Source organism: Perna viridis, chromosome 14 (assembly GCF_037379345.1).
Source record: "Perna viridis isolate PV_CMFRI_1.1 ecotype Kerala chromosome 14, ASM3737934v1, whole genome shotgun sequence".
Taxonomy (NCBI): domain Eukaryota; kingdom Metazoa; phylum Mollusca; class Bivalvia; order Mytilida; family Mytilidae; genus Perna; species Perna viridis.
Window position 1 is genome coordinate 27,717,395 of NC_142458.1, and position 14,780 is coordinate 27,732,174.

Below are 14,780 nucleotides of genomic sequence, written 5' to 3' on the forward strand. Positions count from 1 at the left end.
TTGGCTTTGTTTATTGGTGTAAATAGCATAGAATTAAATATGATGTATTAGAAATACCTAGAAAGTGAACCTAACTACCTGCATTTGAATCTTAATTGGGTATCCCACTGGTACTATTTTCCTGCGGCAGTGTAAGATAATTTTAGATGCTAACAGGCTTTACAAGTCTAAAGGCTCTGGCGACTGCTATATCAATTCTGATCTTCCATCCAAACTGATAAAAAAGAATCATATACGATCTGAATTTTCTATACTAAGTAACAATAAGAAAAGATAACTGTTGTTATGTTATACCTATGTAATTACTAACGCTGTCGTTTTTTTTACTCTTACTCTTACGAATAATCTTTATATAAAAAAAACACCAAAAAAACGATTTAAATGCTGGCGGACACGAAATTTGTTTCATGGTTATATTGGTTTACTGGTTTCCTGTTAAAATAAGTAGTGATCTTTTATTCCAGTCCAACTGTTGTCAAAACAATGAGGATTTACAAGGGAAATAATAGATTAAACAATAGAGATTTATATGTAGACGAGAGTTATCCAGTCGATAACGACACCGGTTCGACTTCTACAATCTCCTGACGGGAGTCCTGTGAGTCCTGACCAACTTCAATACGTTGAAGTAATATATAGTGAGTGAAGATACTGCCACTTTTCTCTGCGCATGCTATTTACAAAATTTCCAAACTGAATTAAACTAAACTAAATGTTAACTCGGTCATGGTCTCAAAAGCACAGTTGAAATTGTGGTAAAAATAGAATCTTATGAGGGAAATACATATTTGAAAGTGTGGCAGAACGGCCTACCTGCACTGTAGTAGGTAGTGAGATTTAAATAGCCAGTTAATTGACTTGGCTAAAGGATTTAATTCTTTAGCCGAATCGGTTTGTCGCAGGCTTGTCACCGAGCGATCTGGGGTTCGATCATCGGTGGCGGAGTGTAATTTTGTGAGTCAAATCATGCTCTCCCGTTATATTTGGTGCCCAACTAAAAAACCCACAGGATTTGGTCAGCTATTGAGCTAGTGTTAGAGTTGTTCGTGGTACGAAGACTCTTAAGGTGGGGGAAATGTGGCAGGACGGCCTACCTGCACTGTAGTAGGTAGTGAAATTTAAATAGCCAGTTAATTGACTTGGCTAAAGGATTAATTCTTTAGCCGAATCGTTTGTCGCTGGCTTGTCACCGAGCGATCTGGGGTTCGATCCTCGGTGGCGGAGTATAATTTTGTGAGTCAAATCATGCTCTCCCGTTACAAAAGTATATATCTGTCCATGTACAAATGTAGTACTTGTGCATGTTAAATGCAGTCCATATCTATATCTACAGTACACTGTGCTACATGTATTTTTGTGTTTTTACAAAAGATGACCATGCAGAAAACAGCATTTTTTTAATATCAAAAGCATTAAAAAATGATGACAGGGATGTATTTGTCCCTGTTTAAAATATAACAGTGTAAAGGGATTTCTAATTTTGACAATTTTTAAAGGCTGGGGACACCACAAAGTTCATTTTTTTAGAAACATTGAACATTTTACCTCACCTGAGGAAATTTTTACTCCAACTGAAGCAGGAAGAACACAATTCTAGGTACAATTTTCATTTTGCATTGAATGGATGGTAAATTGAAGAAAGTCTTTAGCTAAGCAGAATCACCCAAAAGAGATAATTTACTTCCTTTTTTAATACAATCAAGAATAATTTGAAATTGTGTATATGGAAATAACTTGTTAAAACTTGAAATGCCCAAAGAAGAAGAAAGAGTGGTTGGCCACAAATGTTTTGAAAATAGTAGTTAATTATGGCATCATTACAGGAAAATGTCCAAAATGTATCATAATATATGACCTATTTTTCTCCTACAATTAAGATAAGAAAACTTTATTTTGATTCGGCATGTCATAAATACAAACACAAGCTCTAAGCAGCTTTTGACCAAATATACAACAAAAACATAACATAAAACAAGGCAAGGACACATACACACAAAGCAATACATACAATCAAGCACAAAATAAGCATAGCATTCACCAATTAAAACATGTTTATGTAGCAGAGAAATAAACATAAAAGTATATAAACATACAGAAACTAAATCTAATGCAGAAGTACTATTATTTAAGCAGAAGCCAAAACAAAATGTATGGCTGAAAATAAGCATGATATCTAAAAGAAAGTTACCTGCATGCAGAGCAGCAACATTCCGAACCATTCCAGGACTGAATTAGGCTCTTGAAATGAGAAAAACTGTTTTCTCTCCTGAAATAGTTGGGAAGGCTGTTCCATAGTGTTGCCGCTGCAAATTTAAAAGATTTTTTACCATATCTGCTTGACTTGACCTGAGGCACATCCAACAAGTTTACATACCTGAAAGAATATTTAGAATTTTTTACATTTACCAGATTTTTTAGACATACAGGGGCAATATTATGAACAATTTTAAAAGTTTCTAAAGCCATAGTTCTTATCTGTCTGATCTGCATTGAAGGCACCCTAGCTTTGATAAGGAGTTTCTGGTAAGAGCTGTTATAGTCCTCATATACAAAACAAAGTGCTCTTTCTAGCACTTTTTCTCATTTTTTTAAATTCTTTTCTGTACAAAAGTGCCAAGCCAAAAGGCAAAAATTGAAATTACTCAAAAATAAAAGTATGAAATATAGTTAGTTTACTTAAACGATCCAAATAAGAACCTAGTCTTTTTAATACACTCAGTTTCTGAGATGCCTTCCTGCAGATCACATTGACATGATCATCAAAATTTAACAGATAATCAATCTCTATTCCTAGTAATTTCAGTAGTAGTTTTTTTTCGCAAGTGAGGACTGAATTTTGAATTTTGATGGATGGATTTTTCTGAAATGTCTTTTTCCCCACTGCAAGAACTTGAAATTTATCAGGATTTGTCTGCATTTTATTAAACTGAAACCAATCAATCAAAATTTGAGACTCAGATTCAAGAGTAGAGATTAACTTATCAAAATCAAGGTTACAAAAAGACAAGGTATTATCGTCTGCATAATTTTATAGGCTCCCTTTTTTTACAAAGAGTAAAATGTCATTTATAAAAATGTTAAACAACAATGGGGTTCAGATGGAGCCCTGAGGTACACCTTTATGAATGTCAGCCCACCTGCTCAGAACATTATTAACTTTAATCTGCTGTTTTCTGTTTTATAAATAAGATTTGAGGAGGGAGACTGAATGTATGGAAACACCATATGCTGATAATTTATCGAGCAGAATTTCATGGGGGAAGCAATCACAGGCCTTAGAAAGATCCATCAAAACTGCTGCTACATATTGGTTTTTGTCAAGACCAGCTCGCCAATCTTCTAATCTCTGAGTAGGATGGTTTGGCATCCATGACCACGTCTGAAAGCACATAAAAAGGATCGAATATTTTGTCAAAATAATCAGATCATTGTATTTCATATATCTTTTCAAAAACTTTAGAAAATATAAGGAGACTAACTGGTCTACAATTTGTTTTTGACAATGGATCATTTTTCTTAAATAAAGGTGTAACCTGTGCCTCTTTCAATTTATTAGGAAAACAGGTATTTTCAATTGACATATTAACAAGAGAGGTAAGTTGAGGCACTATACAAGATTTACAATTTTTTACCATTTTTGCTGGAATACCGTCAGCACATTTATTTTATTAAAAATTTTCTCTACATTTTCATTAGATACCTCTTTAAAAATAAAACTGTTTTTATCATTTCTAATGTTCAAAATTTCAATAATACTAGGATGGTTTGAGGGGTCATATTCAACATCTGCTCCAATTTTTTTGGCTACAGTGGAGAAAAAATTACTGAATACGTTTGACACATCTTCTGAATTGTTTCTAATTTTGTCATTTTTCAAGTAGTACAATTTTTTGCTCTCCACAGTTCCCCTTTTTAGAGAAGAATGGCTTGACTGTTTTCCAGAAATCACAATTTTTTTATCCTCCAGGGCCACGTTCTAAAAAGTATACTTTCATAGATTTCCTTTTGAGTTTTGTTGCCTAAATTTCTCCCTATTTTTGTCACTCTGGTTTTGAATAAATTTAGTATATAGCGTTTGTTTTCTATATTTGGCCCCTCTAAGATCCTTATTCATACAAGGAAATGGTTTTCTACATTGGCTTCTAGTTTTTATTGGAGCATGTTTGTCTAAAATGTTTGCAAACTCATTTTCATAATCATTGTACACATTGTTGAAATCTGTATCATTACAATTTTCAGTAATTTTAATTGAATGTAAATCATTTGTAAAATCATTTAAATCAAATTTTTTGTAACTTCTATATTTGACATCTTTCCTTTTGACTGCCAAATTATCTTTTAAAACGGTTGAAATAATATTGTGATAATCACTCACACCAGCTGGACTGTTAAATGTTCTAAAACACTATTCTTTTTTTGTTTTTTCTTTTTGTGAAATTGACCAGTGGCAGTGATCTTTCTTCTTCAGAATTTCCTATATTCCTAAATTGATATTTACATGTTACAAGTGGACAGAACCACAATTAACATATTTTATAAAAATGATTAACTGTATACACTGATTATATACAAAGGATAATATGCCATAAAACCCACTTTATAGTAAAGATATAATGCAAAGGGAGATAACTCATGGAAACAATGACAATATTCCTTGAAACTTGCCATCAGCCTGTAAGTATAATTGATTTATGAATTTAGCTTAATAGGATATAAAATTATGCTGACAACTTTGCAAAGAATGCATCACCGCTACTGATTTCATGAAATTTGTAAAGGAAGTAATGACACTAAATGATTTTTTTTTTAAATTCTTTAACAGAACTTAACTTGCCATGGTGTAAATGTAAAGAAATTTGGATCAAGAATACCTGCTCAGATACTAGCTCATCTCTAACTTATCAGTCTGAGAGACACAAGGATGGTCTTACTGTACTTTCATAAACCTCATTGATTGAATGGTGACAAACTTGAAGTGCATCCACTTCAGGAGCTACTTATACTACCACTTATTCATATGTAAAGGCTTTTGTAGCCCATACAGTGATGAAGTGTACATGTACATGTAGGTTACACTTATAGCTTATAATGTCTGCATGGAGGTACAAGTTGTCAAAAATGTTCCTGGAGTCGTAAAAAAAATTAGCTATGGAAAGTCAATTTAATTTACTGGAAGAAAATGCAGTTTTTCTTGGCAATTTAAGAAAAGACTGTCCAAAGAAAGATCTAGTGAATTACTTGTATGAACTCTTCTCACAAACACTTGGGATATACCTTAGACGAAGTGACATTTATGTCAAAGGTGGGTCAAAATCAAGACATGCTTTCATTCATGTTCAGTCTAAAGATGATCTTCAATATGCAATTGATCACCTTGACACATGGGAAAAAAGAAGAAATCTCCGTTTTGGATTTTCATCACTTCTTGAGCCAAAGAATGCTTTAAAAGTTGGCATCAAAAGGCCTGATAAATCCCAAAATAAGAATAAGTCAAAAAAAGACAAATTGAAACAAAACCAAGTTGTACCAGAACCACTAAACTTAAACCAGTCTTCATACCACACTCCCCCATCAGTAAATAATGTTAATGAAAGGAGAACTTTACAATCTCTAAACCATGGAATGCATCAGAAAGAAGGCAAATTTTATATAGAAAATGAAAACCTTGGAAACGAGACAAGAAATAAGGAGTTTAAAGAAGGGGGTGGTGAGCATTACATAGACAAAAATTTAGGAGATCATGTTGCTAAATATATATGTGGATTCCTCAACAGCTCACAAGCAGGAACATTATTCATTGGAGTGAAGGATAATGGTAGGTTATTGGGTTACAAATTGTTTAGTAATGGTATTATAAAGGTGGAATACAATTTAAAGTTGTCATGTTATAAATGCTTCATACTAACAAATAACATTATTTGGTTTGCTTTTAGCTAGAAATGTACAGATGTATGGACTAAGATTTTCCTACGAAAGACATTATTGTAATTTCAAGCTTCCATAAGGCAAAAAAAAATAATATGTCTGTTTCCTGCTGCCCTACCTACCTTAGTTGGTTGTGCCTACCCTAAACATTTTATGGCCATTTTGGTTCAAGCATTGTTCAAGTCTAGCTTGTTTCCCTAGACAACGCAATGTAAAATGATTCTGAAAAATGAAATGATTTCCCTACCAACCTACCCTATTTATTTTGCTGGTAGCAGGAAACAAGACTATTATTTTTAGGCCTTGCTGAATGTTTTTTTTTTTGTAACATTTACATTATACATGTACATTATTATTAAGATGTTGTTTTAGACTGATATTTATGTATAGGCAATGTTATTGGTATTGATTGTGACCACACGTTGAAGAAAGAGGATAATATACGTCTTAAGATCGACCAGACAATCAAAAGTATCCAGCCACAAATCTTCCCACAGAGCTACCATGTCCAATTTGTTCCTGTTTGTCACAGAAATGGACAAGCGAAAGGTAATGCCAGTAATCTGTAATACCAACATCTTATCCCATTCAGCTGTCTGTTCATTTGTCCACACATTATACATTTGCTAAAATGTACTTGTACTAAAAAATTCTTCAAGGGATTTTAATAACATTTTGGAAAATATAAGAATGCTTCCTTTTTTTATTGTTTCAGATTTTTCATTTATGAAGTAGGCTCTTTAGAGCAAATTCATCAAGTTTGGGTTTTAAAACAAGAAAACTACAAAAATAATTTTTAGGGAAAAATTGGAAAAAAATTTTTAAAAAATCATGCTTGTCAAAAACTCATATGTCTGAAAATATAATTTGACTTGAAGAAGTGTTTATCATTTGAAGTGACTGTTATTTGATCTCTGCATTCCTGGATATGTTAGGAAATTTTCCCAGTTTTATTGTTAGAAAGTTGACAAAGTTATCTCCCCTTGAAGTGTTCTTTGCAATGCCTTTCAATAAAATAATATTTTTTTTGCAAAATGTTGTAGAAAATCTTGTCTTAGTATTTTATTCTGGTGGTACACAAAGTCAAATTACACTGTCAAAGTGTTAAGTTACCATGTTTTTCCCACTGCCTGAATCCTACAGATACTGACTCTTTAATATGATATTCTACTAATCAAAAATTTGTATTTGCTTATATATAATAATTGTCAGGGGGGTTCAAGAAGGTTCCAGTCTGCTTTATAATCTCTCCACTTTAAATATTCAACATATTAAAATATTAATTATGGCTTTGCCAGAGAAATGTGTTACTTGTATATAAGTATGGAATTTGAATAGTTATACATGTAATAGTTATTATACCCCAACTCACACACTTGTCTGTCTGTCCTTCTGGATTTCTTAATAATTATCACAACTCCCTATAGATTGATTAATTTCAAATTTAACATATGGCTATATTTAGATTGGGCATATATTGTTATGTGTTTTGGTTTACACTGTCTAAAATCAATTTCCTGTACAATTGGAAGTTTACATAGCAAAACGTGTGCAAATTCATTTGGTTTATGCTGATTTATTTTGCATTGTTGGTAGATGGCATAGATGATTTAGAACTTTATTATACATTGTCCCTTCAAGAAACATCACCTTTCCTACAGTTTATCGATTTTCAAAAGGTGATAGATTTAGACTTGTCTTTGTCATCTGTCTTTCAGGAAATTTTAAAGTGATTGAGATATCAGTAGATAAAGTTGATAGTCAAGGTCTGTTGTATGAGGCAGCAGGTGAGGTCTATATACGCAGAGATGGAAGTGTTCAAGGACCATTAAAACCTTCAGGTATACAGGAGTGGTCTAAACAGGTATGGGTTAATGGATAAAGTATTAGGTTAGATTATTTTTAAGTCCCAGGCCCTGTTTCAGTTGAGATTATTTTCAGATCCTTGGGTTTTCCTAAAATTTCAAATTTCAAGCTAGCTGATTGGTTGAGAGTATTTAACAGAAATCCTCAAAATAGTATTTTTCATGTTTTCAAACAGTGGTATGACTAAAATAGTATTGATCTACATGGAAGTGCACTATGAGATTCCAAAACTTTACAGGAAGGTTTTGAATGATTTATTGGGTCATAATCCTTACTACATAGAAATAGAAAGAAAAATAGCATGTATATGCTTGTTTATGGATCTTAATGAATTTGTATCTCAAGGTCTTCTGAGTCCCAATCTGGCTGGAATTGATTTTAATGGTTATTACCTTGTCCATAAAGGAATTGGTGATCAAAGGGGGTCAAAAGCAAACTTTTTGAAATTTTGTTTTGTTTCCTGGCAGTTACATGTACTTGAGAAGAAGTGTAAAGATCTTTATGCAATTGTATTGTACAAGGATTGATGGCACAATTTTGGAAGTTGTTGAATGATTTGAAGGGTTATGACCCCTTGCCTTGTAGGGACAAATATAAGCTTTTTCTCAAATTTGTATAAATTCCTAATTTTAAAGTGTTACTTCAAGTTTTAAATTTCTGCAGTTGCATCAAGCTACACACTGCAAAGCATTTTATTTTATCATTCCACTGGTCCTGCATTTAATGATATCACCTTGTTGTCAATGTTCTGTCTTCCCTTAACTTTCATTTATTTACTTCAACTGGGGTAAAACTTATCTAGTCTGTTTGAAATCATAACACATCATTCCTCACAATATGACCGAGGTCCCTGTAGTTTTTGAAGATTTTTACCCCAGTTTTGAATAGGGTCATCTTATCTTTAATTGTTTTGGAGTAATAAGAGTCTAAAGGGGCCATGCCCGAAACTATCAACTTTTTAAATTTGTTTGTCCATTTGAAATTTTTTTGGGGGGATTCCTCATGAAAATCTCTTTCTGCAATTTTCAATGAGATTTTAGATATCTCTTACGGTTTTCAAGTAAAAAGTTGCAAAAGGGGCCATGTCCATAAAAATAAACTTATGCATTTTTGGGTCCAATTTTAAATTTTTCTTTGACCACAAAAATAATTTTCATTGGTATACTGGTATCATTCTATTGTTGTTGTGGTCATCATCCCTTATCTTTAGTTTATATATGAAAATTGAGTAAAACTTATCCAACATTTTCCAACTTTTAACTAATTATATTCCTCTGAAAATGGCGAAAGGCCCCAGTATACTTTTTTTGCCCCACCTCTTTTGAAGTAAAGGGGCTAATAGGGAAAACATATGTCTTATTATTAGATTTGATAGAAAAAGCTTAATTAATGTTCATCCATTTTTTATGATTCAAAACATTTTACTATTTCTGCAAAATAAAATGAAGATCTAGATTTCAAATCAACTAAGATTTGAAGAACTCCTTTTTGGCTTTGAAAGATATTTTGTAATGAAATTCATTTAGGGAATTTACTTCTTGCAGTACTGTGTCACGAAACTTTAAATGTGTTAAGCATGTTCCATTTAATTAACTTATCTGTCAAAATCTTTACCTATCATTAATTTTTTAGGATTAATAAACAGGAGTGAAGAGTACTGATTTTAACCAAGTGAAATAGGTAGTAAAATTTAAATTGATGAAAAGTGTCTTGTTTTGGAAATTTTAATGTTCATCATTGAAATTATTTTCTCTGAGTTAAATTGGTTTTATTTGAGTACAATGACAGTGCAGAATAAGTATTCATTTAAAAAAAAAATTTTGAATATGATTGGAAATTACAGCTTGAAAAATTTGGGAAAAAATTGTTGAAATGGAACAAAATTGTAAATGTATGTGAAGTAAGGTACTGTTTAACTATTGATTACTGTTAATACTTCAGAAATCAGAAGTAAGTATTGACGTTCAGTTTCTACATATTATAAACAATTCTAAATAATATGGGAAACACAAATATATGATTCCAGTTATATTTTACATCATGTAATCTTTGAAATTTTTTCATACTACAGTTTTGACTTGAATCAACAACCTTCAGTGCTAACATCATTTTGATTTATTTTTGGTCCAATTTCGATTTTTTTTATTGCCACAACTGTTCAGGTTTTAACCACTGTAGTCATATCATGCTGTGGTCTATGAAGCTCTTTGTTTTCATTGGATCATTCCTCTATGAAAATCCCTGGGTGCTGTTTTGTCCCCTGCTGCTATGTGGAGGGGGACATAGAAATACCTGTCTATCCTAACATTTGTCCAGTCACAAATCAGCGGGGGACATATGACTCTAAGTTTCTTGTTTTATCAGATTTACATCTGTTATGTTTATCAGCTACGGGGTTCAAAAGCAAAAGTCTTTGATTAGCAGATTTTTTAAAAATTTTGTACTGTATTGTGTCCACACCAGTTGTTGTGTGCATAATGAATTGTAAGTCGATATGCTCAAGTGTGTCAACAACTAATATTTTGTCCATACTTTTCCCAAATTTACGAAGTTCAACATGCTATGGTTGTATCATGCTACACTTAGTGAAACTCTTCTTTTTATTTTATTTTTTTACATTTTGTTGACATTGTATGAAGCTTTTTCAAATTTCTATGAGTAATGTTGCTGAGATCAAGGTTTTTTTTTTAGTAAACTCCTATCAAAAGTCCTTGCTGACATCAAGTTGTGGTATACCTTTAAATGAAGACTGTTATAGTCTGTGAATTCCATACTTTTACTCCACATCAACATTTAAGTATGTCTCCGTCTAAGGATCAGGCAAAATGTGTATAAGGTGTGGCACATGAAGGGGAAAACACAGAGATTTATTGCATTTACCAAGTATTTATACCCGATAACCACCCAGAAATAAACATCCAAGTGTTTGTAAAATTTGCCTTTTTAAGATACTGATTGGCCAAATTTAGTTGAAATGCACTACAGAAAAATGGCGGAAAAATTTCCAGCACTCTTTCCTTATATAAGCAGTGAAAAAATATCTATATCACAGATCCTTCAGGATAAACTTAAATAGGTTTTTGGTTGTTTTCTAGATGCACTGAATATATTTTAGACAAAAATGACTAAATTGAGGGAAATGATGTGCCACCCATTGCCTGATTCTTACACAGAATGGTACTTAATTGATTAAATTTGGTTTGATGTTATACTGTATGGTGTATGGCAATGGGTACCATTTTTTTCACTCTTTTTAAGTTTTATAAGAAAGAATTAGAAAGACAGAAGAGAGAACTGGACAATCACATAGAGGTAGAAAAATACAAAGTGCTGAAAGAAAAAGATATGGAGATTAGGAAAATATCTGAGGAGTCACAGGAGAAAGACAAAGAAATCCACAAACTACAGAAACAAATTGATGATGTAAATGATGAAAGTCAAGATAAACAGAAAGAAGAAATATTCCAGGAGAAAGACAAGGAAATCCAAAAACTGCAAAAAGAAATTCAACATTTGAAAAACAATAAATCTAAATTATGTGTCATTCAATGAGAAAGATTGTGATATAATTCCTGATGTGTGCAATTTATTTCTGTAGAGATTTTATTGTTCGGGGTTTGGTCCAAATCATTATTTCTACTAGTTGGTGTAATTTCTGTCTTTTCAAAAGGATTGCTATTTATACCTTAACTTGTTAGAGTGGTGTGTTAATGTTTTCTGCATTGTATTGGTGAAGGTTTTAATAATATTTTGCCTTTGGTTGTATGATCACATCACAAAGAAATCATACCAGTTTGCCCTCCCTCATTACAGGGCAGACACCCACAAAATCAATGAAAAATGTAGCATTGTAAGATTTGTGGGAGGATTAACAAATTAATATATTTTCCCGTGAAAAATACTACTGGTACATAATTTAATTTTTTCAAAAAAAATTTGCTTTTACATGAAAATCTCCCACATGAAACAGTGCCAGCAGGGGAAACTGTTCTCAAGGTTTACAGATATGAAGAAATAAAGTAGAGTTAAGTTCCTTGGATTACTGCTGATTAAAATCCATTTATACTAGATCATAGCTTTGAAATAATGTAACTGCCAATCAAACTTTTAACATTATCAAGTGTTTGGCAAAAGTCAACCATTTTAGCTTTATATAAAAAGCAAATATTTACTTCCCTTTTTTACATCAAACATCAATCATTTCTTTGTTTCTATTTTTTTTCTCTGAATGAATCAGGCAGTGGGTGAATCATGGTGGCAAAAACACACAAATCTTTCCATGAAGTCTTATTCAAAATGTTATCTGAAATTCAGAAATTGCATTCATTTTTTTTTAAGGGTCAGTGATTCGAGGTATAAATTATATGAAATGCATAGTGATTTCATCATCATCAAAGGGAGTTAATTCACTTTTCCCTTACCATTTTATTGTAACTTTGATCACACTTTTCTGCATCCTCTGACACTTCTAAGATAAAGAACTCTTCATTATTCTTCAATAGACCAGGAACTACATTTCTGTCCCCAAATTGTCAAATTCTTGTTTTTTTTTAAGCATGATTCATTATTTTCCAATTTTACCTTGTCCTTACTTAAGTGTCAGTCTCTGTAAGAATCAGGCAGTGGATGAAACATGGTATGAAAAAAAACCCATCATTTTGATAGTTTCATTTGACTATTTTCACCATCAGAATCAAGGAAAATAGACTTGATTTTTCATATCATACTGGACCATTGAGTTACAATTTCATTGAAATGTATTGAAATGAACATTTCAAGGAGAGAAAACTCTGTCAAAAACCTAATTTTTCTAACATCCCATTGAAAAATTTCTGAGCAAAGCCAGTGATGCAGAGATCAAATAATGGTCTTTTCAAATAGAGAAAGTATCCTTGAGTGGTATTACATTGTCAGATCGGTGGGGTTTTGACATTGCTGTTTCTGGTTTTTCCCATTTTGCCTGATTCTTACGAACACTTAATGTCTGTATTGATTAAAAGGTCTTCTGTCTATTTATCTTTCTTTCATGTCTTAATTTGGGGTTATTTAAATGTGATATGAATCTTTATATCTGAACTAGTATATAGATGTTTTTGCAGTGTGCCTTAAGTGTGGTACAGAGGATTCCTCTTAATTGCATATTTCTGTTAATTGTGTAGCATTTTCAAGAACCAAATCATTTCCCATCTCTGCTGTGTTAAATATTCCTCTGAATTGCATAGGTCTAAACAGGCAAAATGTTATAAAATTGACATTTTCTGGCCATAACAATTTATTTTTAACAATTACTCAAATAAAAGGTGTAGCTAATTCAACTTTTTTATATTATGTCTGTATAGTAAAATTAAGTCAAAAAGCTGTATAACTTTATTTCTTTGTTTGTAATTACATTATGTTGGTTTAATCAATGCCCTGGAGTTGTTTATATAGGAGCAGGATAATGTATAGGAGAATAAGACTGTTACACCATACCAAATTCAACATTTATGATAATAGCATATTTCTGTTAATTGCATACTTTTTTCTTAAAAATTGGGTATGTGATAAGAGGACTCCACTGTACAAGTGTTAAATCAATTAATGTTCTTCTCTATTAATGAAGTGCCATATTGTCATGCTCATGTCTGATGTCTGTATATGCCACCTGTATTTATATTTCTGCATTAGTACTTCAGTGTAGTAGAAGTCAATTTAAAGTGAATATCGAAGTATAATATTGGTGTTTAGTAGAGCCATTGTTCTTGTATAATTATAATTATTATCTACATTAAGTAATGACTGTCTGCGGATTCAACAATCATCAACATTTTGATATACTGTTAACGTATTAATTTTCATGGTTGCTAATTTTCACAGATTTTTTCAAGTGAACATATTTGCAGATATCAATTTTCATGGTTTCAAAAATATGATTAGCATTAAATAATGTTAAAATTAAATTTCATGTGTACTATTTTTAAGGGTTTTCTGCCCATTGCAAAAATAGCAAAATTTAGTACACAATGAAAATTACGTTTACAGTAGTAAAAGTACATTGAAACCTGTATATACTGATTACCTTTTGGACTTTAAAATTTGTTTGATTTAAACTGATATTCAATTCAAAATACAATAATATAAAGGTAGATGGACCGAGAAAAAAATGCCTGATTTCAGCAGGTTTACAGATTCTTCAGGGTTCAGTTTGACAGGTTTCACTATAAATGTACATAGGAAAATTGCAACAAAGAAGTAGAAAATGAACATGTGTTTAGGACTTATATATAAATCATATGGTATTAATATATTAACCCTTAGAATCCTCCTTCTTGATCTTCTGCTGTTGTTGGAAGACTAAATAAATGTATGCAGATTTACATTTTTCATGCTGAAAAACACACATCACCATATGTTTTCTTATCATATGATTAAACATATAAAAACATATGTTACATATGTGCTTGTAATAGTAATACAACATTGTGCAATGTGTTGACAACTTCTTTTGACATTGTTATTTGTATTAAGGATAATCAGTCTTAAAAAAAGTTAACTGACATGAAAAAAAAAATGTGATAAAGTTCAACCTTACTTTTTTTTATCTTTTTTAACTGTATTTTTTATATTTTACTCATGTTGTATTTCTTTACATTTGTTTAATGATGTGAAATAAATAAATTTTATTCAATGATTGAATGACTCTGTCACAGTAAGATAGTAGCATGTCCAGGCCAGGGTTGTTCAAAATGTTTTCTGTAGATTTGCTACATCGCATCTACCCCAAAGAAAATAAAGGATACTACAGACACTGTAAAGTCAGCCTCAGACTAGATTTTTTATGAGCAACTCGGCGGGTGTTTCTAGAAAAGCAGGGGACGCTTACCCTACCGGTGCGCCTGGTCCATGCTCCCATTTTTTAGTGGAGTCCACAAGTTGCTCGTTTGCTTTGTATGTATGATTTTAGTTATTTCATGTTCTTTGTTGTGTATGTCTGTTTTCCATGTCTGGTC

The 14,780-nt window shown here is 31.9% G+C and overlaps 1 protein-coding gene across 1 annotated transcript; it reads left to right on the top strand.

The window, feature by feature from the left end:
* The first annotated feature begins 435 nt into the window (after positions 1-435).
* LOC148598861 (uncharacterized) lies at positions 436-14,462 on the top strand. Its single transcript, XM_088560460.1, has 5 exons — positions 436-638; positions 4,823-5,815; positions 6,316-6,474; positions 7,644-7,789; positions 11,050-14,462. The coding sequence occupies exons 2-5, from the start codon at positions 5,149-5,151 to the stop codon at positions 11,341-11,343; spliced, it is 1,266 nt and encodes a 421-aa protein (XP_088416586.1). The 5' UTR covers positions 436-638; positions 4,823-5,148; the 3' UTR covers positions 11,344-14,462.
* The last annotated feature ends 318 nt before the right edge of the window (positions 14,463-14,780 follow it).

Excerpts from the sequence above, each read along its gene's own strand:
- LOC148598861 (XM_088560460.1), top strand. The coding sequence starts at position 5,149 with ATGGAAAGTCAATTTAATTTACTGGAAGAAAATGCAGTTTTTCTTGGC. Across the intron at positions 5,816-6,315 it reads CATTGGAGTGAAGGATAATG|GCAATGTTATTGGTATTGAT; the intron begins GTAGGTTATTGG and ends ATTTATGTATAG. Across the intron at positions 6,475-7,643 it reads CAGAAATGGACAAGCGAAAG|GAAATTTTAAAGTGATTGAG; the intron begins GTAATGCCAGTA and ends TCTGTCTTTCAG.